We start from the raw sequence: 25715 nt of genomic DNA on the forward strand, positions 1-25715 counted from the left end.
TGTTATGAACTACTTAAAGGTTAAGAAGTTCAACATCAAATCAAAGCTGCAAGTTAAATGCACGCACTTTTTAGTTTTACCTCAAAGCTTTGGGGTTTGTAGGTGGTAAGAATTTCAGAGGGGAAAAGAAGCTACATGTTTGCATTATATTTCTTTAACCCTATATCTTCTGATACGTTACTGTCTGTATTTGTGTATATTTAATGTATAAGGCCATATTGTGTAACAGACATATGAAGAAATTGCTACTGAGAGGTGGAACTCCTGCAGTTTACTTTCCAGATATAGGGCAGTGAAACCTTGATTAAAATCATATTTGGATATAGTTTTTGAAAACGGGTTTAGGCATTTGGCTATTGTTATTTAAGACTGATAGGCAGCTGAAGCTGTCACACACACACACACACACACACTCTTAAATTACCTTGGCTGAATGCTTAAGTGATTGTCATGGTGAGTTGATACCATTAATGAGAAGTGAAATAAGGAATAGAAGTTATCTTTTAAGGTAATTTAAGGGCATTAATTTAGCTTCACACAAGGTTTCTGGGGTATTTTGCTATTGGACGAAAAACTTTCAAGCTACTTTGAAAAGTGTCTTATGTGTAGCAAATGACTAGAGATCAATAAACTGTTAGTGACAGTTGTACTTATTAAATACTGTTAATTTAGAAATTCCCATACTACTGTGTAGGTTGGAGGACATACATGCCATAATGTATTTCTTGTTATAGGCGTATTACTCCTTAGTTGCAGTGTCTTGCTAATGTAAAACTTGCTGATGTAGTTAGTGTTTTTAAAAGATCATTGACCCGTCAATCAGACTCTGACCATTTCAGAGATAAAAAGCTAGGCTTCCATTGGCTCTATGAATAGAGCACCTTTTCACAAATTAAGAAATGGTGTAATAATTAACAGGCATAATGGATATGTGTGTTCAGGTTTTGGTTATATCTTTATGAGCTTTAGCTCCTGTTATCTTAGTAGTTAACCCCCTGTCCACCCACGGATCCTTTAAATAAGTGATGAAAATGAATCATTTTGTGGCAGTGATATGCTGGTAATATGGTTAGACTGATAGTTTTCTTTATTTTAGAAGATTTATAATAGTCTGGAAGAAGAATTAAAGCAAGACAAGTTTAATAACAAATTTGTTAAATAAGTACTATGTTCTAAAGATAGCGTAAAAATGATTGTTTAAACAATTTTACATGTGGAAAACTTATACAAACTTAAAAGCATTTTTTTAATTTACAGATGTAAATGATTATAAGTACGGATGATTACTGATACTGCAGTTGGTGTTTTTAATATAACAAACCACTCAAATTGCCAAAGCAGGTCCCTTGCTAGTGGACTTACCAGGCGAGTCAGGAAGTAGATACTGATCGTTGCTAAGATCTTAAGAATCGAAATTGAAGGCTTTGGAAATATAAATGCTTCAGTTTCAAAAAGTCATCAAGTAATAGAAAGATTCAATTGCTTTGATGTAGTATCCTCATACTGCTTAAAGGTATGAATCAGGAAAAAACACCTAAGTTTAGAGAATTTTTGGAATTGGAAAGTTAAGGAAAACTTTCTGAAATTACATATAACATCATTAAAGAGGACCAAAAAAAAAAAAGTACCCCAAAGAGATAGTTAAAGGGGATGAGAGGCTTAGCCACAAGAATCTTATTTTTATGTAAGAAGAATGTATCTAGTTGAATCTCAAGGATAAAAATAGATTTTTATTAAGACCACAAGTATGGCAAGAAGATACTAGCTTTGTCTAATTCAGACTGCATAAAGAGTAAAGAGTTTGTTTTCCATATACGGGGTTTGTGTGTGTGGAGATGGTGGAAATGTGGCTATTGAGATGCATTTAGGTTTACATTTTATTGCTTTTGTAGGTTGACAAAATTTGTCTTAAATTTTTTTTGCTTGAGAATTAAAAAATGAAGCTCGTTCCCATGGTTTTAGTCACATAGGGATTTTACAGAATTACAAATATAAAAAAAAAAATACTGCTCTTCAGTAATTTTTTCTTGAAGTGTTAAACTGAGTAATTTATTATTCAACATGATTTATAGGAAGAATGCATTTGAAATATAGTACGGGATACCTCTGCTGGAAGTAGGGTCAAGTACAACTACATTTCTAGGATCTTAAACTTATTGTCCAACTGACTAACTTCCAGTATTGAAAAGACATGCTTAGCCCATGAAATACGTAGTTACATAAAAGCCTTCCTTTAGTACTGTTTTCTTCTTCTTAGCTATAAGGTGCAAGAACTTGCGTTGGTACAGTACGAGAAGCCCTGAATTATATTCACAAGAAGCAGTCTAAGACATGTGACAGTTCTTAGTTTTGAGTACTTTATGCTATGTATGCTGTGGTATCTATTGGTATAAGCACTAGCTTATAGCCTCTAACCATATTATTCTAATTCTCACTTATTCAGCAACCAAAGTGCCCTTCCATTGTCCTCATAACTCATCATATCTCAGTGGATTCACTGACGGTGCAGCTGAATCTGTTTTTCCTTATAAGAAAACTTAGAGCTCTGTTTCTTACAGGCTTAATGTGAGGGTAGAGAAAATAGGTATGGAAATTATTTTGATCTGATCACATTATAATGAATTATTAACTTAATAAACATATAATTAAAATAATAAACATGTTATAATATTTCTGAGATTTGATATACAAATGCTTGAGAGTTTTGCGGAATTTAGATAAGCCTCTGAAATCTCTTCCAGGTTAAAAAGACATGTAACAGACAGACTGGGACAAGATTGAATCTTACACCTGTGGCAGGTCAGTATTCAGTCCTTGTAGCAGCTAGGCTGTTGAAATGAAAGAACTGTTCCTCATTGGACAAAGCCCAATTTGGCATTATTTCACTGATCTCTTAAGTTCTTTAGGAATAGCATAGATCTGTGTCAGATTTTAAGCACTTTTGTATTACACATGGAGAATAAAACTGTTTCCTATTTCATTTGAACCTTCTATTCACTTGAGCCTCCTTATTAGTAGACATTGTTCTATTATAGGGTATCTAAGGTTATCCATATGTAACCAAGGCAACTGAACTAAAAAAAAAAAACAAGCTGCTATTAGACAATACATTTTGAAATGGAAGAAATAATTTAATCTTATCAGTTGGGTTGCAGCTCTAAAGTTCACATAAAGTAAGGATAACAAATTCTGTTTGTTGTAGTGGATCTGTTCCTGAAATTGTTTTAACTCATGTATTGGGGAGACTTTTGCCTCTTACCTGCAAAAATTGTTAACATCACTTAACTTCTTTAAGGATTCAACCTTACTGTCACTGTTTTTCCTTTCTTACCTGATACGTTATTGTGTTGAACTGTTCATTCTGTCTTTTTTTGCTGAGTTGTGTATTATTATTCTATAATTATGTAATATAAGGCTTTCAAAAGTATAATTGTCCTTTAAAAGCTGTTTTATGAGCATAAATTTAAATGTGTAACTGGAGAAGTTTGGATACTGTATGCCAATTTAAGTGTTACTTGTTATGGAAAACTGCAACACTAGTTCCTCTGTTTTGTAGCTTCTTTGTATTATGTTGACATATTTAATTTCAGCAGTTGTACACTGTTTTTCCAGTTGCATCTATAATATACCTGAGTTTAGTGTTCCAGGATGTTTGTAATTTTTTCTGTTACTATGAGCTTTGTGAATGTGCAGATTTATTGACCCCTAGTGGATTGTGAACAAAATGTCTGTTAATTTAATAAGTGTTAAATGAAAAAATGCAAAAATTTTTGATTTGTTGTATCTTTTAATGTTCTTTCTTCTACTTACAGATGGATTAGTTCCTGAATTTCTCTGCTGGTGTTCTGTTTTCTACCTCTGCAGAATTCCCTACTGCAGTAGCTTATTAACAACACTGCCAAAACTTATAAACATGTAGTTAGGTGTCTGCATTTTAATGCATAAAATGCTTGTAGCTGTAGCTGAGTATTTTAAAATGACAATATAGCAGATAACTTAAATCTAGGATTTCTGTTTTGTGGTGTGTAAGGTAGATAACTTTTTAATAAGCTTAGAAGTGTTTTGAACTTCAACAGTATGATAAATGTGTGGATTAAAGCAACTTCTAAATTGTCTGCTCAAGCGTCACTGTGACCTCTTAATGCTTATTAAATACTTAAAAATTTATTGGTAATATCCTGAAATATGCCTTTAAAATATTCACTTACCAAATACAGTACTTTTATGCTAAAACAGCAATGTTAATTTATAGCTATGTAAATTATGAAATTCTACTGAATTTTTCTGAAATTTAAGAGACTCTAGTATATTTAATTGAGTTAAAATTGTTATTTTTTCCAGGGGATGGAATTGTCCTAACTGCTGTAAAAGTTTGAGACACTTATTTCACATCAATTACAATGTAAATTCACATGATGTTAATTAGTGATAATAAATGAGCTTAAGTCTGCTCAGGTGATAGAAGAGTGAGTAATAAAAGTTAGGTTCCTGGAAACTTTGTTAGGGTCTTTTCAGTACATACTGACCTTCACTACAGGTCTGCGTCTGCTACGTATTTCCAAGTATAAGAATCATAAATTAAGCCCTACTGTAGATAATTTAGTATGCTAAATAAGCTTGACCCAGTAAATAACTTCCTTTTTTATCATGCATTTAATTTTATAAGCATTAACTAGTATTTTTACTAGTAAAATTATGAAGTATTCCTTTGAAATTTAGGTATTTTAAATTTAAGAAAAAGCTGGAATCATTCTTATTGTGCTAGTGTTTAGTGTTGTAGTTACTGCATAAACCACACTGTTCAAAGTCAAACTTAGCCAACAATCAAAAATGTCGAAAAGATCTCAAATTCATATTTTTGTTGGAGCGCCCACTATTCCAAGCCAAATGGACATGTCTGAAGAAAGTAGTTTGGCACCTGCTGTTGAAAAATGGAGAGAACTCCACTGTTCATTTGATATACATAGTCTTTTTTCTGAAAAAGTCAAAGGGACAGACTGTTTAATGTTTCAGGCAGGAAGCTCCCCAGTCACAGCAGTTTCTGCAAATGATGACAGCTCTCAGCAGCCTGAACAGGGGCGATTAACGACAGCAAAAGAATGTTTGTCATCTTTTGTACCTATTGTGGGAATTTGTGCCAGTACACCCCAAAAGACCAGAAGTTTAATTCATTCTGATTGTCAAATATCCAGAGATGGACAGGAACCTGCAAACATAAATCCGGCTGCAGATCAACACCTTCCTCAAAAACTTGTGAAATCCAATAGACAATGTAAGCAATCATGTGACTGTTCAAACATCACTGAAGTAAAAGCCAGTCATTTAGAAGATAAGGGCTCTGACATTTCTGATTTGGTGGCTAGTACGAAGGAGATTAGCATACACCTAAGGTCTGTGGAACAAGGTGTTCAATCAGATGATAAAAATGGTCACCATGAACATCTAAGTCAATATCTGGATATGTTTTTCCCCAAAAATCAAGAGTCAAAACCAAGAGGAAAACCAAGTGGTTGTGTAGACCTTGCAGTGTCAACTGATACTGAATTTCGTAGTATAATGACTTCAAGTCAGGTGGCTGTTTTTGCACAGCATCACTTTAAGAACAAGAATGAGATGCAGAGAACTGTACAGCTATTAGAAACAGGGAATAAATGTGAAAGAAGACTATGTGATCACTTTAAATTTGAATCTGATGCTGGAACATGTCTTAGCGTGGCTGAAAATGACTGTGGGCAGGAGTATACAAGTTCTCTCGAACTTTTCAGTTCGCAGTGTGATGAGAAAAACATTTGCTTCGAAGCTACAAGAGAAGTGAGTGCTCATGAAAATACAGGGAAGTCTCACAAATCTCATGTTTCTGCTGTGCAATTTGAAAATGAAATCCATATTGAACCTTTGAGCTCAGGAATACTGTGCTCTCAGGGAGAAAGTTCTCATAAGAGCTCTTCTAAAAGAGCCCACAAGTCTGAAGATTTTTTTCATATTTTCCCATCAACATTTAAAAGGCAGCTGAAATGCAAGAGAGCAAAATTGAATTCTCCTCCAGCTGGTCCTGGAATGAGAGTTGATCAAGAAAGGACAGAGTTCAAGCAGTCTCAAAGGGAACTACTGTCACCACTTAAGAACTGCTGCTGCAAAAATCAAAAGTACAATGTGTTGGTCACAATAGTACATCCATGTCTTATCAAAGAAATACAGATTAAGGCTAGACCAAAATCTTCATGTAAAGTGCCAGTAGCAACAATTGTAGTTACTGACCAGTCAGAGACTGAGAGGAAGGTGGTGCTATGGCGTGGTGCTGCATTTTGGTCACTCACTGTGTTTCCTGGGGATATCGTATTACTTACAGGTGAGGATTCTCTTTTAGTTTGTTTTTTTTCAATGTGAATCTTTAATAATGTGGATCTTTAAAATGCCTGTTAGAGCTAGACCGATGTATAATTATTAATTTTGAACTGTCTAAGCATCTGTCAGTATCTTCATTACAGCACTTGTATCACTCAGTATTGGTTTGAATTTCTGTAGTCATACTGCCATTGGAACATTGAATATCCCATAGAAATTGTCAATCTTTTATGTAGTCTATGATCTGAGGCATAGCAGTGTGTAGACGCTGGTGCTGTGCTGTAGGTAGTCAGGTATATCCTGTAACCTGTCAGTGTTTTAAAACATCTGTTTCTGAAAACGTATAAGTGCTGCTACAAACCAGATGTATTAGGACGTATTGACTTCTCTAATTCTCTGTTGGACCAGCATACAGACCGGAAAATTGCGATGGTCGTATGGTCTCAGGATGTGAAATACTCTTTTCCTCATGTGAAGGATTTGTACCTTAGCACTAGCATCTTAAACTGGATTATGTTGTGAATTACTTACTGATATAGACTGCATAAATATATCGTCTTGAGTTCCTTTTTCTTATCAAGTCAGCTGGTAATAAAGATCCTTCACAACAAATCCTTTGTGTTTGTTAATACCTAACAGGAGAAAAAAATTCCATGATTAATAGAATACATGTCATGTAAGAGAATGCAGTTCTATCAAGAACTTTATTATACTAGAACTGGAGTTGACTAGAACTTGATAGTAATCTGGTCATTTAGTTTTTGCAATTTGAAAAAAAAAAACAAAACAAAACAAAAAAAAACCACCTTGTTTGAATACTTCCATGGTTTATTTTTAAGACGCATATGTCTCTTTGTCAAGAGTTCTTAAAGGGCTTACATTGCAGTGGTAGTTGTTTTAAAATGATTTAGGATAAGCTGGGCTTTCTTTGCTGCTTAGACTTTCTTATCCCAAAAGACATCAAAAGTGTTTCTAGGTAAGCCTGGTACTTTACTTACCTGAAACGTGGCATAATAAATTGCCCAATACTGTTACCAATTTTGTTTATACAGTGCTTAATATCGGGCTATTAAATATTTTACAAGAATAATTAAACTACTGAGCAAATGTGTTTAAGTCTTTTTGTAAGTGGTTTTGGTAGGTTCTAAAAATCAGTTTGTTTCCAAGTGGTCTCTTTCAAACTCAAATCTGTGTATATAACTCCGGAAAATGTGTGGGAGTAACTGTAGTTCTGACACCTTCCTGGCATCCTGCCATCAATCAAATTTACCAGCTTGCTCTGTTGTCGGCTGTGTATCTCTCTTCTCTAGTATTGCTTCCCTTTGGTGGCTTCTTGTCAGTCTCCTGCTTGCACTGCGTAGCAGCATTCAGCAGTAGCAGGCACGATGCTTAGATAGGTGTGATGACAGTGACTCTGCTGGGAAAGTAGTTGGTACAGGTGGTTTTGTCTGTTTAGATTGGCATGTAGATTGTTCTGCACCCAGAACGTAACGAGTTTTTCCTGCAGAGACACTGATAGCATCTAAAAGCCATGGTTTTGGGATTCTGTAACTTTTTTCCCTTGAGTGGCTTTAAAGAATCTAACTAGGATTTGGCATTTTTGAAGGAAGTCCTTCATTATTCCTTTTTACTCTGAAATATTTTAAGGTTTTTGTGCAGTTTCTCTCACCATGCAAATTGTTCATTAGTAGCAGTTCAAGAAATTAAAGCAGATGTACAGCTCCCAGTGATCTTATGCAGAGCACTGTATTGTTATACTAGTTTGTTTGCCTTTCATACAGCTTTTCTGTCAATGTTCCATGGGAAATGGTAGTAGATGTTGATGTGCATGTTACATGTGTCTGAATTGTGGAAGTTCCTTCAGTTTACTGTCTATGTCAAAGAACATATCCTAACTGTTGGAATGACTTGATTAATTATGTGCATTTCCAACATTTTCTGCAAGACCCTTGCAATTATAAATATCAGCCATAGTTGGCATATACATGAGATGTAACAAGTCCTCAGTAATGAAGGAAAACCCTTGGGTGGGGGGAGGTAGCTATTTGAGAATGAAGTACACAGTAAATAATGAGGTTCTGAAAGAATAGCAAGCTGAATGGAGAGGATTCAAAATTAAAGGTCTGATCTGAAGCCAACTTCAAGATTTTTGGTTCTATAGCCAAGAATAGTATGATACACGTCAATATTTTGGATGCATGAACTGATAAGTGGCTTTTCTTTTTCCAGATATCATGATGTATGAGAATCTTTGGTATGGAGAAATCATGCTGCAATCTACGTTTACCAGTCAGTTACTGAATCTGGGGAACTGCTCAGCTCTCAATCCAGAAGAATGTAAGGTTGTGCATAAGTTTCCCCCCAAAATCACAGTAAAATACCTATTCAAAGTAGTCCATTTTATTTGGAATGCCTCATAATACACAGGGTAAAATAGGAATGTGAACGACTGAGAGGTACAAAACACTACAGTAAAGTTTGACAAGAACACCTGTTGGAAAGTGTGGGCATGATGCCATCAGATAGGCATGTGAAGTTTATGGCAAAGTTGAGTGGTTAACATTCAAAACTCTTGAATCCTTTGAGCTTAATTTAAGAAACAGTAGTTATCACAGGGCTCAACTGCAAGAGGTTTGAGATTTCACGAGGATGAAATTGTTTGCAAAAACTTTAGAGGCTTAAATGAATAGATAACATTCAGGGAAAATAATTAATTGCTGGTTATTTAAAAATAAAGACTTCAAAGATACATGAGCTGTGGAGCAACAAAGGGTAAGGGAAAATACAGTGGAAGTATCATTGAACTTGCCTTATTCTTAGTCTTCCTGATCGCTATTATTGTCAGCTATTTAAGACAGGTTCAGGGGTAGATGATCAAAAGGCTGTCCTTACAAACTCTCAAAACCAGGTCTCTTTCCTGTTTTTGGTGTAACTTAAAATACCATAACTGCACTTAATGTTGAAATGTTATCAAGAGGAGGCAGATGAAGTACAGTTTAATTTTGGATCTAATATTTCAAATCTCAATTTCTTGCCTTAGAATTTCCTAAGTTTTGGGTTTGCTGGTTTAAATATGTACCAATTAATTAATTTTATACTGCTAAGCTGAAAAAAAGGAGGTCCCTCTAATTTTTGTGGTTTTTATACAAGTTTATCATATAGTGGATGGTGATGTTCTCCGTGGCTTACTGGCATACGTATCATCAGAATTTCCTCACTTTGGACACATTCCACGAAGGCAAGTTCAGAGACTGAATAGTGTTCAGTATGCTCAGCTAGACCAGCTTCAGCCAAACACATTGGTTCACTTGATCTTAAAAATCATCAACATTGCCATATTAACAGGTAAGTTCATGCACTGGTCTTCAACTTTCAGAACTTCAGAATTGCCTTGCAAAATGACTATTTAAATTTTACCTATTGTTGCTTGTTTCTCATTCCATACTCCAGTGTTTGACAGTAGTCACAAATAGAACCTTTGTGAAGATCCACTTAGAGGTCATAGCAGGTGAAATGGAACTAAGCAGGAAGGAAATAATGACCTGAAGTCAGCTGTTGAGGGAGGTTACTGCACACTCTGATCAATAGTGTACACATCTGTTCAGAAAGCACGCAGTGAGAGAGCACTGATACTCAGTGTTTGTGCTCACTGAAGGATTGGTGTTTTCAATAAGGAATGATTAGTAGGAGCCCTGAGAAGAGATGGATACTGAATGTACAGTGAAGGAACATAAACCTGTTTTTAATGGCTCTTGGAAACTTACAGGTGTGTTGTTGTGATAGCCTGCTGCTTGGAAAAGGTGGCTGGCTTATAAAAATGTCATGTGGGACAGTGAAGTTTCACGAATTCAAACCTTGCTTTCCAGATACCTTCCATGTAAGCCTTCTGTTATTAAAGGAATACTTGTGGTTAGACTCCAAATCATGTGGTTTTTCAAAATGAAATGAGGAAATTATTATTTTAATATACTGTTCTAGGATTTCCTCTCTTTTCTTTGTAATGGAACTGTGCTCTTTCCTGATGCTTTATTCAGAACACTTTAATTATTTCTCTGTTTTTTTCCTAGTTAAAATAGATTTTTAAAGCTAAGCATTTCTGGTTTCTTACATATCTGCATTTGTGTTATTTCTTTATTGTCCTTACTTGTATGCCTATTTATGGGAATTTTCAACGCTGAATTTCCAGTGTGAAATTACAGTGTCTTACTGCAATACTTATATTTCCTTTGCATAAGCAGAACAGAAAGCTACTTTGTTAATACATAACTTATTCCCAAAATTTGTTTCCTGTGTCTTTCTTTGTGTATTAGCAAAGACTGTTTTCTCAAAGTGTCTTTGTCACCAATTCATGTGTTCAATGTGATAGGTTTTGTTCTTTCACACTACTTAAAATAACGAAGGTGATTATTTGGGGATTCCTTTTACTGAAGCTGTTTTCCATGTTCAAGTTTGTAATTTGTTTCCATTACTTCACAATCAGGCCTTACAGCTGCTGCTTAATATCATTTCCACATTCTGAAACAAACAAAACCAAATTGGCCTGGGGCCTTCTCAGTACTTTATGCAGTGTCCTGCCATGTTTTTTCTAAACCCTGGGAAAGGAGTAGTCATCATTTCCCTGCTTAACTGTTCTGATGGTCTTCCTTTCTTTACAGTACTACTGTTTCTCAGTGTTTGACGTAATGCTTTTCGCATCAATTTGGTCATGTTCCACTGGCATCTTGTATTAGTGCTTGCATCAGTCAAAGATTCAAATGACTTTATCACTGTCAATGTCACCTTTACTCATTATAAATTGAGATTTTTTTTGAAGATACAAATCTCCATAATTTATTATTGTATGTAGATCTCAGAACGATTAGGACATTTAAAGCAAGAGTTCTTATCCTAGGATTTTGTTGATGAAAAGTGTTTAGGAACTGAAACATACAGGTATTACCTGTAGATATCTTGTTTGTTTGTATATACAGTTGCCTTTGTGCTGTACATGACTAACTTTATGAAAATCTGTTGAGAAATATTTCTTTCAATATATTTCAAAGGAACTTTAGTTTCCCATTATGGCAATATATTGCTGAGAGATTGAGTACATTTTTTTTCCACTTGTATCAATTAGGATGAGTAAGGGGTGCTCAAAGATGTTCAGATACCTGCTATTTTAAAGGGAGATGTCCAGTTGTTGCCAAGTAGTTAGGTGGATAAGGGTAAATGAGTACTCTTTATGCATTCCTTCGAATTAGATTGATCTTACTGAAGAAATCACTGTTTTCATTCTGTCCTGAAGAAATTGTAGGTGTCTTCTTGTTTGCTTAGAATCAAGTCAAAATGTTATAGTAGCATGATTTTATCTTAATGTTGAGGTGTGTTTTTATATGCTTTCTACTATATAACAAATAAGTCATAAGTTCAAACTTTCCAGAATCCGTGTATAGCTACAGAGGCGGCACCCAGAGAAAAGTTATTCTAACAGTAGAACAGAGAAGAGACCGACACTACAGAATGGTGCTGTGGGGAGCAGGAGCTGCCTGGTGCCCTCTACTTCAAAGGAGAAAAGGTAAAGCCTTTGTACCTATAGGTAGGTAGTTGTAATAGGATTTCTATGATTCTATTAATAGCTTTAACATACCCAACTGGTGATATTTTCCATTCAACCTTTATATACTCCCCTTGAAATGGCAGTATATATTTTTTTGAACTTTAACAAGTCTCCTCTATTTCGAAATAGTGTCATCAGCAACAGAATTTGAATGCATTCTTTTTACAACATGGAGGAAGCATGAATATTCAAAAATTTGAATCTAGATACAAATCTAGTCATTAACTGAATAAAAGCATCTCTTGTAAGAACTACATAGCCTGTGTTTTAGCAGTGTCTACTACTGTTCTTTTAAAGTACCTGAAACTAGGTTTTTAAATTGATTACTCCAGAGTTAGCCTTTCTGATCAGTGGATACATTTTGGAAGTAGATGCTGTATTACTGGAAGTGTTGAGCATGTCTGCTTAAAGTCAGTTTCAAAATAAAACCCAGAAAGGTTAAACAACCTCAGTGAATATTGACTTGATTTCTAACTTTAAATTTAGAAGTTCTGAAATCTGCCAGTTCTGCTTCAGTTTAGCAATAATTTACACTCCTAAAAAAGAAATTGCATAACTGCAAGATCTGCCTCTTGGACTACCTGAAGAAGACAGTCCAATTTAAGTATTAACCAATTAACTTTACTTCATAAAACCTACATGGCTTTTACTTTTGTGCGTACTTCAGTGTAGGCAGCTATATGCTATTTATTAGATAAATGCTTAAAAATTTTATAGAATTTAGTATGCTAGAATATTACTTCTTAATATAGAATTCTGAAGTATTTTGTACTGTGTATTGGAGCTGCAAAAAATTAAGTAGATTCCACAGATAATTTCTAAGACAGAAAAATATATAATTACCTGATGCTTAAAGTAGAAAAGCAGAAAAGATGATGCAGCTCTGTAGTGTAAGTGCTTACATTTTTTTTGTAAAGCTTTTGTCTTATTCTTCAGCTAGAATTCTGTGTATCTAGTGGTTGGCGTTTTAATGATTAAAAGATTATATCTGAAATTCAAGATAAGAGAGATTTCTCAACTGTTCAAATATGCATCGTAGACAAACTGTGAACATTTGATCCTCATAAGATAGCCAAAAAGATAGCTCACATGATACAAAACAAGTATATACAACACAGCAGCTAATAGTGTGAGTGGGTTACAGGAGGAAAGCACGTGATATTATTCTTGCTTCTAGTCACAGACAAACAGCTGGGACGTGTTACTGTTTATACTAGCAGATTAGGTAACTCAGTTTTGTAGAGGAAGGGATCGAGACTAGTAAATTTTGAATGGTGTATATCTTTAGAGTAAAGTACAGAAGGCTATACAGCTCTGAAGCATCTAAAAATCATTGCCAATAAAAGTTAAATTTTTCATCTATTTCTAAAAATCGGTCCAAGCTTTCAGTATACAATCATCAGACATTCAGTAAATGTTTTACTCTCATCTGCCATGTCCTACCAAACACATCAAATACGTTTCTGTAAACCAGTATTCTTGGAGCATGAGGGTAGCTGTTATTAACATGGGGTGAAATTCTGAACCCATTCAAGATTGATGGGGAAAACACAGAATAAGCTTTTAAGATGAAGTAAGTATTACTAAGTGGTATTTCCCTTTTTTATAGGAGTACCTTCATAATTTAATGAGGGACAACTTGTAGAAAAAAGTTGTTTTGAAAGCAATAGGTAGGAAAGCAATAGCTTAATAGGAAAGCCAAGCAATTTTCTTAACGTTTTAGCTCTACTCCCAGAGGGGTCAAACAGTGTAATAGTGCGCGTGCTGAAATGATTTATGAAAAATCAACCACTGCAAGAACCTGAACTGGTCTCTTAACATACCATACGAGCTCATTGGTTCTTCAAGGATACTTCTCTCACTGCAGTGTCTAATTCTTCTCTGAATAATCCTTTGTCATAACTGTTATTTCTGCAAATGTCTGTCTTTTTTCACCCAGAACTTCAACAGAAAAGGTTTGAAAGATTTTAAAAGTTTTCTCGTTGAAACATAAGAAGCAGCAATATGCATAATAGAGATTCTTAAAGAGAAGTACAAGAAATTATGGTGTAAAATGTTCCCATTTGAGCAAACACTGCATTAGTATCACCTACCTGAACCACTCCAAAAACATGAAAACATTACTCATCTTTTTTATGCTTAGACTTTTTTTTGAGCCTTCTCTGAAACCCGGAAAATGTTCTTCTGGTATTCTTAAGGAGCCATGCAATTCTTATGCAAAGTTCATAGAGAAAGGGAAAAAACATGCATTTCATGAAGCTTGACCTAAACTTGCTGGAACCAGCTATATGAGGACGTTTTGCTGATTTGTTAGTCAATCTTGTAAATGACATCAGTTTTCCAGAAATTAACCAAGATATAGAAATTAAACTCTTGCTTGCTTGTTTTCTGGTCTGTAGGTCATCTATGGGACTTTAAATACCTTCTGGTCCAACGTAGTTCTGTCTCAGGTGACTTAGAGTTGCACACAACTCCATGGTCATCCTGTGAGTGTTTGTTTGATGATGACAAAAAGGCCATTGAATTTAAAGAAAAGTTTCAGAAAAGCAAAACCTCTGTCATGAAAATGACAAATCTATCAGCACATTTGGATGAAAAATGCTCAGGTAAAGTTGTTATTCTTAGTACTGTTGTATCTGTATTGTGCGGTGCATAGCTAAGCAAAATAGATGCTCTTTATTGAAGTAAAATGTTTTTTTCAAGTTAATATAGTTCTGCTGAGAGCCCAAATTTATTTTAGAGGCTGCTGCTCAGTGTCGAAACTGAATGCACCCTTCATTCAGGGAGCACAGAAGTGAGGTAGGTGTGGTATGTGGTGTCATACAAAGATAGCTTTGAAACATATGGAGAAGTGCTGCCTTTTGTTGCCTATGTCAACTATTATAATAATGTGATTAACCACTGAAAGAGTTCGTGGAAAACTACTTTGGATATTGCAGACTACTCTTGAATTCTCTGAAGCTAGAGTAAAACAGCTACTGCTATTTTAAACTTCTTACAGAAGATCAAAAAATCTGTTGGACAGTCATCCCCTCATAAATAGGCCTAGAGGATTGCTAAGGATGGTGTTACATTTTAATAACTCAATAAAATTGGTTTTTGTAGTGCCTAACTTCTTATTTATTTATAAGTATAGCAGCAAACAAGTTGTTAAAGCTCTGTTTTTTAGTGTCTATCTCTGAATCAGAGTGGAGGCAAAGCAATTAGTTTCTGTTCCTGATCTAATCATGGCTTATATTCCACTTCTATTGGTACACCCCCTTTTTAGAACAAAGTTTTTAGAACAGGTAGGTTATTTTACCAATATACTGTGTGAATGCATCTAATACATCAGATCATGGACTTGACTTGCAGAAAATCCACATGACAAACTTTACAGTATTTTTCCGTATCTATAACCTGTATCCAAAACTTGTATAATATGAAATTTACTTTGCTTGTATGCATTGAGATCTATAGGTGTTTATGAAATCATTTTCCATTTGTTTTGAATGTCCATATTTCATTCTGTGCACTTAAACTCAGTCCTCACCATTGTGTTCATGTGATATAAAAGCAACTTAAACTTCTATTGATAATTTTTCTTAAGTAAGATATTCTGATTACCACAGAATAATGTTTGGCCTGCCACATTAGAAAAGCTGTGTTTCAAGATTAATAAAGTCGTTTTGATTGTTTTCTGGTACTTCTGGATTTCAGAATTTTTTGCAAAATTCTATGATCTCTTGATCCTTTATTCAGGCTCTTCTATATTGGGATCTACCACAACAGTAACAAAAGAAGTACTACATAGTTATGTATATTTTTTAGATGTAGTATTAAAGTACGATAAATTTTCACTGTTGAAATAATCTCTTACATTTGAGAATGTCCTTCTAAAAAAAAAAAAAGCATAAAGTTATATTGATGACTTTGTTTTTGAATCAGCTGTACCTCTTACTTTGCTTTATCTACAAAACTGAACGCAAGTTTGATTGAAATTGTTGTTTCTGTAGGAGTGATTCAAGTGAAAGCCCACATCTTAGAGCTGAAGTTCACTGTTTTAACTGGTCAGTACAGGCAACTCATCTTCCATGCTGACACTTCCCTGGAGTGTGTGTTGGCTTCTCTGCCTATGATTACGTATTCAGGCTGTGCTAAATGTGGCTTGGAACTACAGGCAGATGAGAACATGATCTACAAGCAATGTTTTAGATGTTTGCCATACAACAAAGTAAAAACATTCTACAGGTAAATAAGATAAAGCTAGAATATATACTATTAAAGAAGTAAACTACAACTTTTCTATTTTAAGTCTCACTTATATAAAATTGTGTATTTAAGGTGTGGTTTGTAGTTTCTGGTGTTCTAATGAATTTTCAACAATCCGTTCATAAATTGCTGTACTAGATTTAAACAAAGAATGTCACCTATAAGTAATGTAACTTTTTACTTTCTTTGAATACTATGTTCAGTAACAAGGTTTATCCAGTACTGTTTCAGTGAGTTAGGATGAAGTAGAATGTTCAGGACAAAAGTAAAACTCCTTGAGCCTCATATTTCAGCCTAAGTTTGAAATTGTGTGAACATGCAACCACATTTCTAAACTGATAAATCTATTTTAGCCTTTTGGGAATAGAACTAACAAGTGTTTTCATTAAATATTCTCAGAGAGCAGGGATGCAAAATTATCAGTAGATGGCACTGTGACTCAAGATGAATATGCATATTTACTTAAAGAATATGAAATTCCGGCTTATTTGGATTTGGTTGATGTAGAAATACCTTGAACAATAAGTAGTCATATTTCAAAAGCTCAAAGTAAATTTAAGAATCATAGTAACTTGAAAGACTTGTAGGTACAGTGAATTCTGAGACAATCATAGAATGAATAGAATTCTAGAATATGTAAGTCTTCAATCAGTTTTCTTCCTATAAAATTATTCCTAAATTACTTCATAGTGACTTACATTAGTGAATCATTACGCACTCAGCAGGTTTTTTTACTTGACTTTGATTTAAATAATAGAAGCCTATTTGTCTAACAGGGTAGTAACTTGATCATTCTCTGCTCTGCAAAATAGTCCTGCATCTTTAAGAAAGAGCATTACAGCAACCCAAGTCTTCAAGAAAAGACATAGTAGATATGTGAATAAACAGAACAAATTTTTCTAGTATCTAGTTAAAAATATCTGTTACTCAGTTTGTCTTCGTGATAGAACCAGTTTTGCCTGTCAACTAACAAAAGAAAAGGTATGTAAATCACTAGAAATGAGTAGGCCTAAAACTCATAGGATGAGATTGGTAACTAATAGTGAAAACCTATGGATGCATGCATTTTCGTTTCTATTTATTTTGCTTATACGTGACTTCAGATAACTTAGCAACTTCGCTGGAGCTACACAGCTTTTTTAATTAACTATTTTTAGAAGTGTTTAGAAGACTGGGACTATATTTGTCACTTCATATGCAGACAACTGTCCTTTTTATTCAAATCAGGACAAGTGTTACTTGTTAGGTGAATTTCTTCCAAATCTGGCATAGGTTATGTTTGCATGTTTAGGTTTTTTGCCCTGAATATTATCAAAACAAAGTAATGGAATACAAGACTATTGAGTGTTTCCCAAGTTGACTGATAAGGTTCAGCTTTCCATTGCTATTACAGTTCCTTTGTACATTTATCTGATCTGAGAAATTAGTTTCTTAAATGAAGATTTTTGCTTTTTAGCAATTAAAAAGCTTTATCTTCAATCCACTTTAATCTCAAGAAGTGAAATTCAGGCTTTAGCAGAAACATCAAGTGTTCAGCTTTATGACATCTTGACATGTTTATGCTTTCAAGAATTAAAAACCTCATTTGGTGCAGTTATCATCGTCTTTCAGGAAAAAGCCTGATGTTGCTTAAAGCACTGTTTTTTGCAGTTGTCTCAAAGTAAGGCTTACTTAATAGCTTTAAAGTTATTTTAACATTGTGTAGTGAAGTTCAGTATATATCAAGCTCATATTACAGCTCTACAGATTTGACTGGTAAGTGCGTAGAGGCTTTCTAGTTCTTGATACGTCAGAGGGTAGTATTACATTATATTACTTTCATTCAGAAATCTTGCTTAAACCAGAAAAAATATTGCAGCTAACTTTCAAGAGTCTTGTGTTTTCTGACCTAGGCCTGCTTTGATGACAGTAGAAGATAGAGGATGTGAAATTAATATTCATGTGGTGTCTGAGTTGATGGAAAAAATCTTCCTCAATATTCCTGCCGACTGGCTGAACAGATCAGTAGGTACTGTTTCATGAATTATGGTAGAAATACTACGGGCAGCAAAGTTTGCTAAATATTCAGCTACTAAATGGATTTCCCGTATAGAAAATAAAATCCCTTAGAAGTTTTTAGAAGTAGTTGCCATACATTAATTATATAAATAACTATAAATGGTGTTGTATCAGACAGGCTTCCACTGATGATACTTGAGTTTGGATTACTGAGGTGTTGTATATGATTCACAAGCATAGTTTAATGAGAAGCTGTGGTGGTTTTACTCAGGTGGGCGGCTGAGCTCCACCACAGCCGCTCTCTCACTCCCCCTCCTCAAAGAGGAACGGGGAGAAAATATGATGAAAAGGGCTCAAGGGTTGAGATAAGGACGAGGAGATCACACAGTAATTATCATGACGGGCAAAACAGACTCAGCATAGGGAGGAAGTAAGATTTATTGCTTATTACTAACAAGCCGGAGAAGTGAGAAAGAAAGGAAAGAAACCAAAAGCACCTTCCCCCCCATCCACCCTCTTCCACCTCCTCCCCCCGAGCGGCGCAGGGGAACAGGGGGATGGGGGTTATGGCCAGTCTATAGCACTTCTTCTCTGCCGCTCCTTCTCGGTCACGCTCGTCCCCTGTGCTGTGGGGTCCCTCCCACGGGATGCAGTCCTTGCTGAACTGATCCAGTGTGGACTGCCCACAGGCAGCAGCTCTTCAAGAACTGCTCCAGATATGGGTCCGTACCACGGGGTCCATCCCTCAGGAGCGAACTGCTCCAACCTGGATCCCCCACGGGCAGCAGCTCCTGCCAGGTCACCTGCTCCTGTGTGGTCTCCTCTCCACGGGCTACAGGTCCGGCCCGGAATCTGCTCCGGCAGAGGTCTTCCACAGGCCACAGTCTGTCAGTGCAGGTCCACCGGCTCCACCGTGGTCTCCTCCGCGGGCTGCAGGGTGGAACCCTGCTCCACCGTGGTACTCCATGGGCTGCAGGGGGACAGCCTGCTTCACCATGGTCCTCAGCACAGGCCGCAGGGGACTTCTGCTCCGGCGCCTGGAGCACCTCTCCCCATCCTTCTTCACTGACCTTGGCGCCTGCAAGGCTGTTCCTCACTCCTCTCACTCTCCCAGCTGCTGTGTGTGGCGCAGCGTGTTTTTTTTTCTCCTGTCTTAAATATGCTCTCACAGAGGCACAAAACAACATCACTTATTGGCTCAGCTCTGGTCAGCAGTGGGGCCCTTACTAAACATGGGGCAGCTTCTAGATCCTTCTCACAGAAGCCACCACTATGGCCCCCTGCTACCAAAACCTTGCCATGTAAACCCGCTACAGAAGCACTCTTTGCACATTGCTGTCTTAAAAAAAAAAATGATGAAAAACAAAATCTAATATTGTATTTGGATGTTAGGTTATATTTCCAGTAATTGAGTGTAGCTTTCATGGATGTAGAACTTCAGTGTTAGGTGCTATCATGAAAGTATGAAGTAAGTAAATCAGATTGTTCTGTATTTTGCAGTGCCTTCCTCAGATATAACGTACAGCACAATAGTAGCAGATCTGTGTCATTCACTGCTAGCAGATACAGAAGCATCGTACTTCTTGGAAATTAAGAGCCATTTTGTGCTAGATGAAAACAGCTACCCTTTGCAAAAGGATTTCCATCTGCTAAATTTCCATCCTGATCTTTGAAGCATTGACCTCTGCCACAACTGAATAACACTGTAAGAACAAGATTGCAAGCAGAAGAAAAATTAATTAGCTCAAGGAAGCAAATATTTTTTTTAAAATACAATAAGCATTCTTGCATTTAACTTATTTCCCTCAAAAAACACAAAAGGACTGGTATGGAATATCTGCTAATTGTATATACTACCGCTGTAAAACTGATGAATTGTCATAAAATGTATTTTTATACATATATTTTGATTTTAATAAACTCTTGCTGGTATCTCAGTTTTCTATTCTACAGAAAAGTTTTCTAATGTTAAGAGACTGAATTTTTCAGATATGGCATGTTAGAGGAAGATGGTCACAATTCAGTAACATCATTGTAGTTAAAAAGACTTTCATCCTACCTGTTATGTCTTTGCGCTTACTATCCTATTGTGGTTGCTTTCTGTCTTTTAACAGCAAGATTTCTGCTGCTCTGCCTCAGAATTTTTGCTGCTTTTTTCTCTTAAAATAGCTCTCTGAGAATCTAATCTTGTGTAGCTTGAAGTTACTGCATCAATTTAAATGGTCTTAAACAGTTTCAAATGGTGCATTCTTTTATGGTCACCTTAAATCATTTAGTTGTATGCATGTAGCTATAAGCTAGCAAATAAATGTAATCACCTTAAACCAATTTAAAATCAATCAAAGACAATTTAACTCAGTTTTACAAAACTCTCTCAGTTCAATAAGATTTAGAAATGCATTTAATTCTTATTAAAGTCTTAGTGTATTCTTTGTGATGTTCATCGTTAAAAGACTGAGTAAATGATTACTGTACCTGACTTCATAAAGCATCAGCCTGCTTACTATTACTCTGAAAGCAATCAAATATATAGATGGGGTGATTGGTATTGTCTGATATAGATTGCACCTTTTATTGAGGCTGGTAGAAGCTGTAGGGTATAAATTTTGCTTGCTGATGTTGTTTTGACATTCGTACTGGGCTCCTTACCTTTTTGGTGAGGCTACTCTTCACGGTGATGCAATGCACTGTAGTTAGGCCTGATAACTTCATTGTCAATTCTTAGGTCGTTTTGGGTTACATCCAAATAACGGGTTATCATTTGTGTGCAGAATTCAAAACCAAGAATTGAAATTTACTAGTCAAAATAACTAATACTGGAGATCATGTTTGTCTTCCTGTTTGCTCTGCTTTATGTTAACTAAATTGGAAAAAACATTTTGAAGAGGAGGTAGATGGAGTTCCAGCCTACCAGGGACAAAGTCTTCTGTTTGTGTTTGGGAAAGGGAAAAAATATAGTTTGTTCTTCTCCCCTTGTCTCCTTTGTGTTAAATGGTATAAGGTTTTGTGCCTTTTTGGGCACAAAAATAGCCTTCTCATTAGGCTATAGCCTAATGAAAGGTTTTTGTGAGGTTATGAAAGGCAGTGGGAGCTTCTCTATTTTAAAGGTATTTTTTTGTCCATGGAGTGTCTGTTTAAAAAGCCCATTTCTAAGTTCAAATATAAGACCAAGCTGATCTGCCTGTGTTCACATACTATAACTTTATTATTGTATCAGAGAGAATTCTGAAAGTGTCTTAAGAGACTTCCTGCCTAAGTTGTGGCACTTTAATAACTGTCCATTTCAAGTGTATAGTGTCACTTTAACAAATATGCATTCTGCACATTCCAGCCTTGACCAGGATCAATTTGTGTTCTCTGCTTCTCAGCTGATGCTGTGAATGTTTATTCAGTTATGTTTCTCATCTGCTTCATATGGAAAAATAGCTTTGATTTCTAAAAGAAAGTTTATCTCTAGAACAGCTTGGAGCAAGCTGAGAGTGTAATGTTTTGTGGAGCTAGATATTGTACTATAAATAGTCTAACTTCCTGGTTCATTTTCTATAACATAACACATGTATCTTGTGGCGTGCATATCTAGGTCTTGTTTATTACCTTGGCCTTTAAAAGACCATGCAAAAATTTCACTTCTATCTACAAAGTTATATTTACTATACTTCAGGATTATCACCAAGACGTCTTAGTTCAGAATAGAGGATAAAGGTGTGCGTTTTCCCAACTTTGATTTTTGTAGTATTAGCAACAAAAGCAAGGAGTCAGGCCCCCAACTAGCAATACATATTTCTTAAATATGTCATTCTTTTTTTTTGGTTTGTTGAACTTTGACACATCTGTCTCCTGTTTTTGAAAATACACATAGCTCATTATCTGGGAAGAAACCAGATACTGTGATTCTTGCTGCATTTGACGCCCCTTTGCATATGGGTGATTTCCTTACTTTGGTGGTGGTTGTTTAGCCTTCTTGTTTTGTACACCAGAATGATGATGGTGTTTTTCGTGGCTGCTTGGGTGGAGGCTTTCTTCTAGCTTCAGCGAAGTTGAAACTGATGTGGAGAAGGCAGATATGAGCACTGGAAGAGATACGTAGAAAAGGTAAGCGTGAACAGCTGCTATAATGCTGTTCTTAAGCCTTCTGAAAAATAGAAAGAAAAATCAGAAATGAATTCAGATTGTTTTTAAATGTCAGAACGCTCAGTCTAAGCAATATTCTCTCACAAACCAATTTTCTAAAATGTATTGATTTAAAAATACGTTCACTGTGCTTTTGAGACACCAACTTAAATAACATTTGCATCTTTTATCTTATGTATCTTATTTCTTAAACTGGATATCTTTGAGAAATATTTGCTCAATGTATTTCACACCATTGTGTTTACAGTGAGGTTGATTGCATATGATTACTGAATGCTGTTTGCAGGAACACCCAATGGCAGAGGATAGAGAAATACTTAAAGAAGATAAGAGTGGTAGAATCAGAAGCATCAGTAGATCCTTCTAACAGTAAGTAGTTCTAGCTTAATTCAGTTGGCAGTTTCCCTCTGAAGTCTAATCCCTACTGGAATTAATATTCTTGAAGTTACAACAGATTGCTTTCAGTGAAAGGATTTTTTAATTTAATGTTAAATTATTTAAATTTTAATTCCATTTGGCAGCTCTAGGCGCTTTAAGTGAAATATATTGGAGTTCTACTGCCTTCTCCTCCACTTCCTTTTATTTGTGAATTTTAACTTTCACATGGGTGGTACCCTTCAGCTAGAATGGCTTCTATAAGTTAGTAGTTTTTTTTTCCCAATTAAAATTTGACTAACGTAATTGAGGCTAGTGAACCAGTAAGGGACACAATAGACATGGATCTGTAGGGAGCGCTGATGGGCACCCTAACTACAACAAATAGTTTACATCAAGAAGTATAATTGTGAATGGCAGAAATTATAAGAGTACTTAGAATTTCTGCAGTGCCTTTAATTCCCAGGCTCTTGAATTCTGCACCAGCTTTAATTACTGGTAGTTAACAATCACAAAAGCTTTTTGAAGTAATAGTTAGTTATCCTTATTTTATAGATTGCGTAATATTTGGAGTTCCTCCAGATTCACAGTTACTGAGATAAGAATTTCTTCCCACAATCTACTATTGGCTTTGAGCTGGTATCTAGTTCTTAGCTTTAGCTTGCTGTGGAGATGTGACTGTTTCATGGAAGAAAATGTAGTCTGTCATGAAGTATCCTTTGGTGGATCTATTCTGGGAGCTATTTGTCAGTTTCTTTTCAAAAGAAAAGCTGGGAATATGGAAGAGTAAGGACATCCAGAAGGGGATGAGTCTCCCAGAAATGTTTTCTCTTGGTTTTACTGTTGACTGTTGTTGAATGCTTTATGCACTCTGAGTGGTTCAGGTCACAATCCAGAACTGGTCAGTCAGTAATACTGCAGGTATAAAACCGTCAGGCATAGAGACAGGGCCAAAACAGAGAACAGGAAAAAAAAAGTCTTTGAAAGCTGCCACATTTGGTGCCTCTAGAAGGACCTAGGGAGAAAGGCAGCCGAAAAAGAAAGATAGCTGTAACCTAATTAAGGAATCCTGGTTTGGGGTTCCTACTTAGTCCAGGAAAACCTCTGACACTGTAGCTAACCTTGATATTCTTCATGGAGTGTCAAGCTGAATGCTGCGTGTCTGTGCAAAGCTTCCACCTGAGTGTATCTGTTCCATCAGTTTCTTTCTGAAGCAGAAGAGCCTGTGAGCATACGAAGAACTGCTACAGCTTGTGCAGAGCATGCTGTGCAAGACAGACTTTTCCATACTTGGCTCTTCTTTTACTGGGTATTTAACTCCCTGACAAACAGGGACACAATGCATTTACTTCCTCTTTAGGTTCTTCTTACAGGTCTTCTCTCAGCAGTGTTATAGTATACCTACTGATATGACAGTATACATAGGTCTGCATATCACCACTTATGCAGAACTCAGTGTTTCTTTTTCTACCTTATATTTTCCTTTTGCTCAGAATATGCTATAATGCTTGGTTTTCCCTAATAATAATATTTATGCAGGCTGTAGCGCCACCTCCTGTCCAATGTTGGGCTTTGGTGTGCATCGATGCAGTGACACAAAGTTCTCATAAAGGCGGCTCTTTTTTTGGTATGGAACAGAATGCAGAAGATGTGAACTCTTATGCCTTTTAGGTGACCTTTCCTGTTTCACAATAAAAATTTCAGAGATACTAAGTCTGCTTTTACTGTAACATGTTCACGTGGTATATTTTTTGCTAGTGTAAATTGCATTGAAAAAGTTAACAGCTGTTGCTGTTCTAAGAAAAAAACAGTACAAAATGTACCTTTAAAGGCCCCTGTTAATAAGCACCAAATTCACAGATGTTGTGTGCAAGGCCTATAGATTTTTTTTTGCAGAGATGATGACTTGTGAAGCTCTGGGTCACATGGCTTTAAAGCTTTTTGGGGGTAATGTCTGGCTTATAGTTTTGTATACCACCTACCCTTGGTAGTAATAATCTAAACTCTGTAGCTTTGACAAGGCCTTGCAAGATTACTTGTGTACACATGCAAAATGAACTGTTCACACAGCTGTAGCGATGAAGAACAAATGTTGCTCAAAGGCAAAACTAGTTTTTATTAATTTTTAATAGATATTTTTTCCTAACTTTCAGTCCCTCTGGAATAGAGAATAGATTTAGACCAAACACAATGTAAACAAAGTATAAGAAGTATAAAGCAAATGGGGAGGGATTGCTGAGCATATATCTCCGTAGGCAGAAATGCATCATGAAATTCGGATGAAGTGCAGGAAAGCACAAAATCATATATATATATATATATATATATACACACACTTATACAATATATATTTATGATTTTTATATGATTTTGTGCTTTTCTGCATAATGGCATAGGTATATATAATGGCATGGGAATTATGCCATATATAATGTAGCCCTAATTGGTACAGCCTTATGGGACTATAAATTTATGTCAAAATTGGATCTTTGTTTGGGGAGCAAATACAATCTGTTTATTTTAACTTACGATTGTTTCTGCAGGTACATACATGTAAAATATTTCTGTGTATAGCAATGACAGATTTACAGATGCCATCCCACATATTTGTTAAACAAACAAACAAAAAAAAAAACACAGTAATTAAGCAACGGTGCCTAAAAATCTGAGTGAGACTAATGAGATTTTGAGGATCAGGTATGTCCCAAGAATATCCTGACTGTAGGTGAAAAAGAATGAACTTTTCAGCAAATTAAGTCCTCATTTTATCCGTGTAAGTGATCCCGTTTGCAAAGCCGCTGGGGGCTGCAGGCAGCTCGCACTTCTTTGGCTCCCTCTGCTGGATTGCAATTTGCAAACCACTGCACAAGTCAGAGCTAAGAAGTGACTGACCCAGCTTCTGTCTCTGTCAGAGTGAATGATTCAGTACGATCATAGAATCCACTAGGAAGCCATCATAATACATAGGGGAACTTTGTATAAAAAGGCACCATGCCTATTCTTGTACTGCTTTTGCAAC

The 25715-nt window shown here is 35.8% G+C and overlaps 1 protein-coding gene across 13 annotated transcripts in view; it reads left to right on the plus strand.

The window, feature by feature from the left end:
• Positions 1-20127, plus strand: part of SHLD2 (shieldin complex subunit 2) — a 41137-nt gene extending 21010 nt beyond the window's left edge. For 8 of the 13 annotated variants that reach the window (XM_035544294.2, XM_035544284.2, XM_035544322.2 and 5 more), the window contains 9 exons: positions 2742-2799; positions 3813-6349; positions 8575-8682; positions 9496-9690; positions 11765-11899; positions 14341-14547; positions 15937-16171; positions 18085-18200; positions 19691-20127. In XM_035544294.2, the coding sequence (XP_035400187.1) occupies positions 4831-6349; positions 8575-8682; positions 9496-9690; positions 11765-11899; positions 14341-14547; positions 15937-16171; positions 18085-18200; positions 19691-19863 (2688 nt within the window). In that variant the 5' untranslated portion in view covers positions 2742-2799; positions 3813-4830 and the 3' untranslated portion in view covers positions 19864-20127. Of the gene's footprint in view, positions 1-2741; positions 6350-8574; positions 8683-9495; positions 9691-11764; positions 11900-14340; positions 14548-15936; positions 16172-18084; positions 18201-19690 lie in introns of all 13 variants that reach the window. The other 5 variants (XM_035544347.2, XM_035544364.2, XM_050712094.1 and 2 more) reach the window with 2 other exon arrangements.
• Positions 20128-25715: the final 5588 nt, after the last annotated feature.

This window comes from Cygnus atratus, chromosome 7 (genome assembly GCF_013377495.2).
Source record: "Cygnus atratus isolate AKBS03 ecotype Queensland, Australia chromosome 7, CAtr_DNAZoo_HiC_assembly, whole genome shotgun sequence".
Taxonomy (NCBI): domain Eukaryota; kingdom Metazoa; phylum Chordata; class Aves; order Anseriformes; family Anatidae; genus Cygnus; species Cygnus atratus.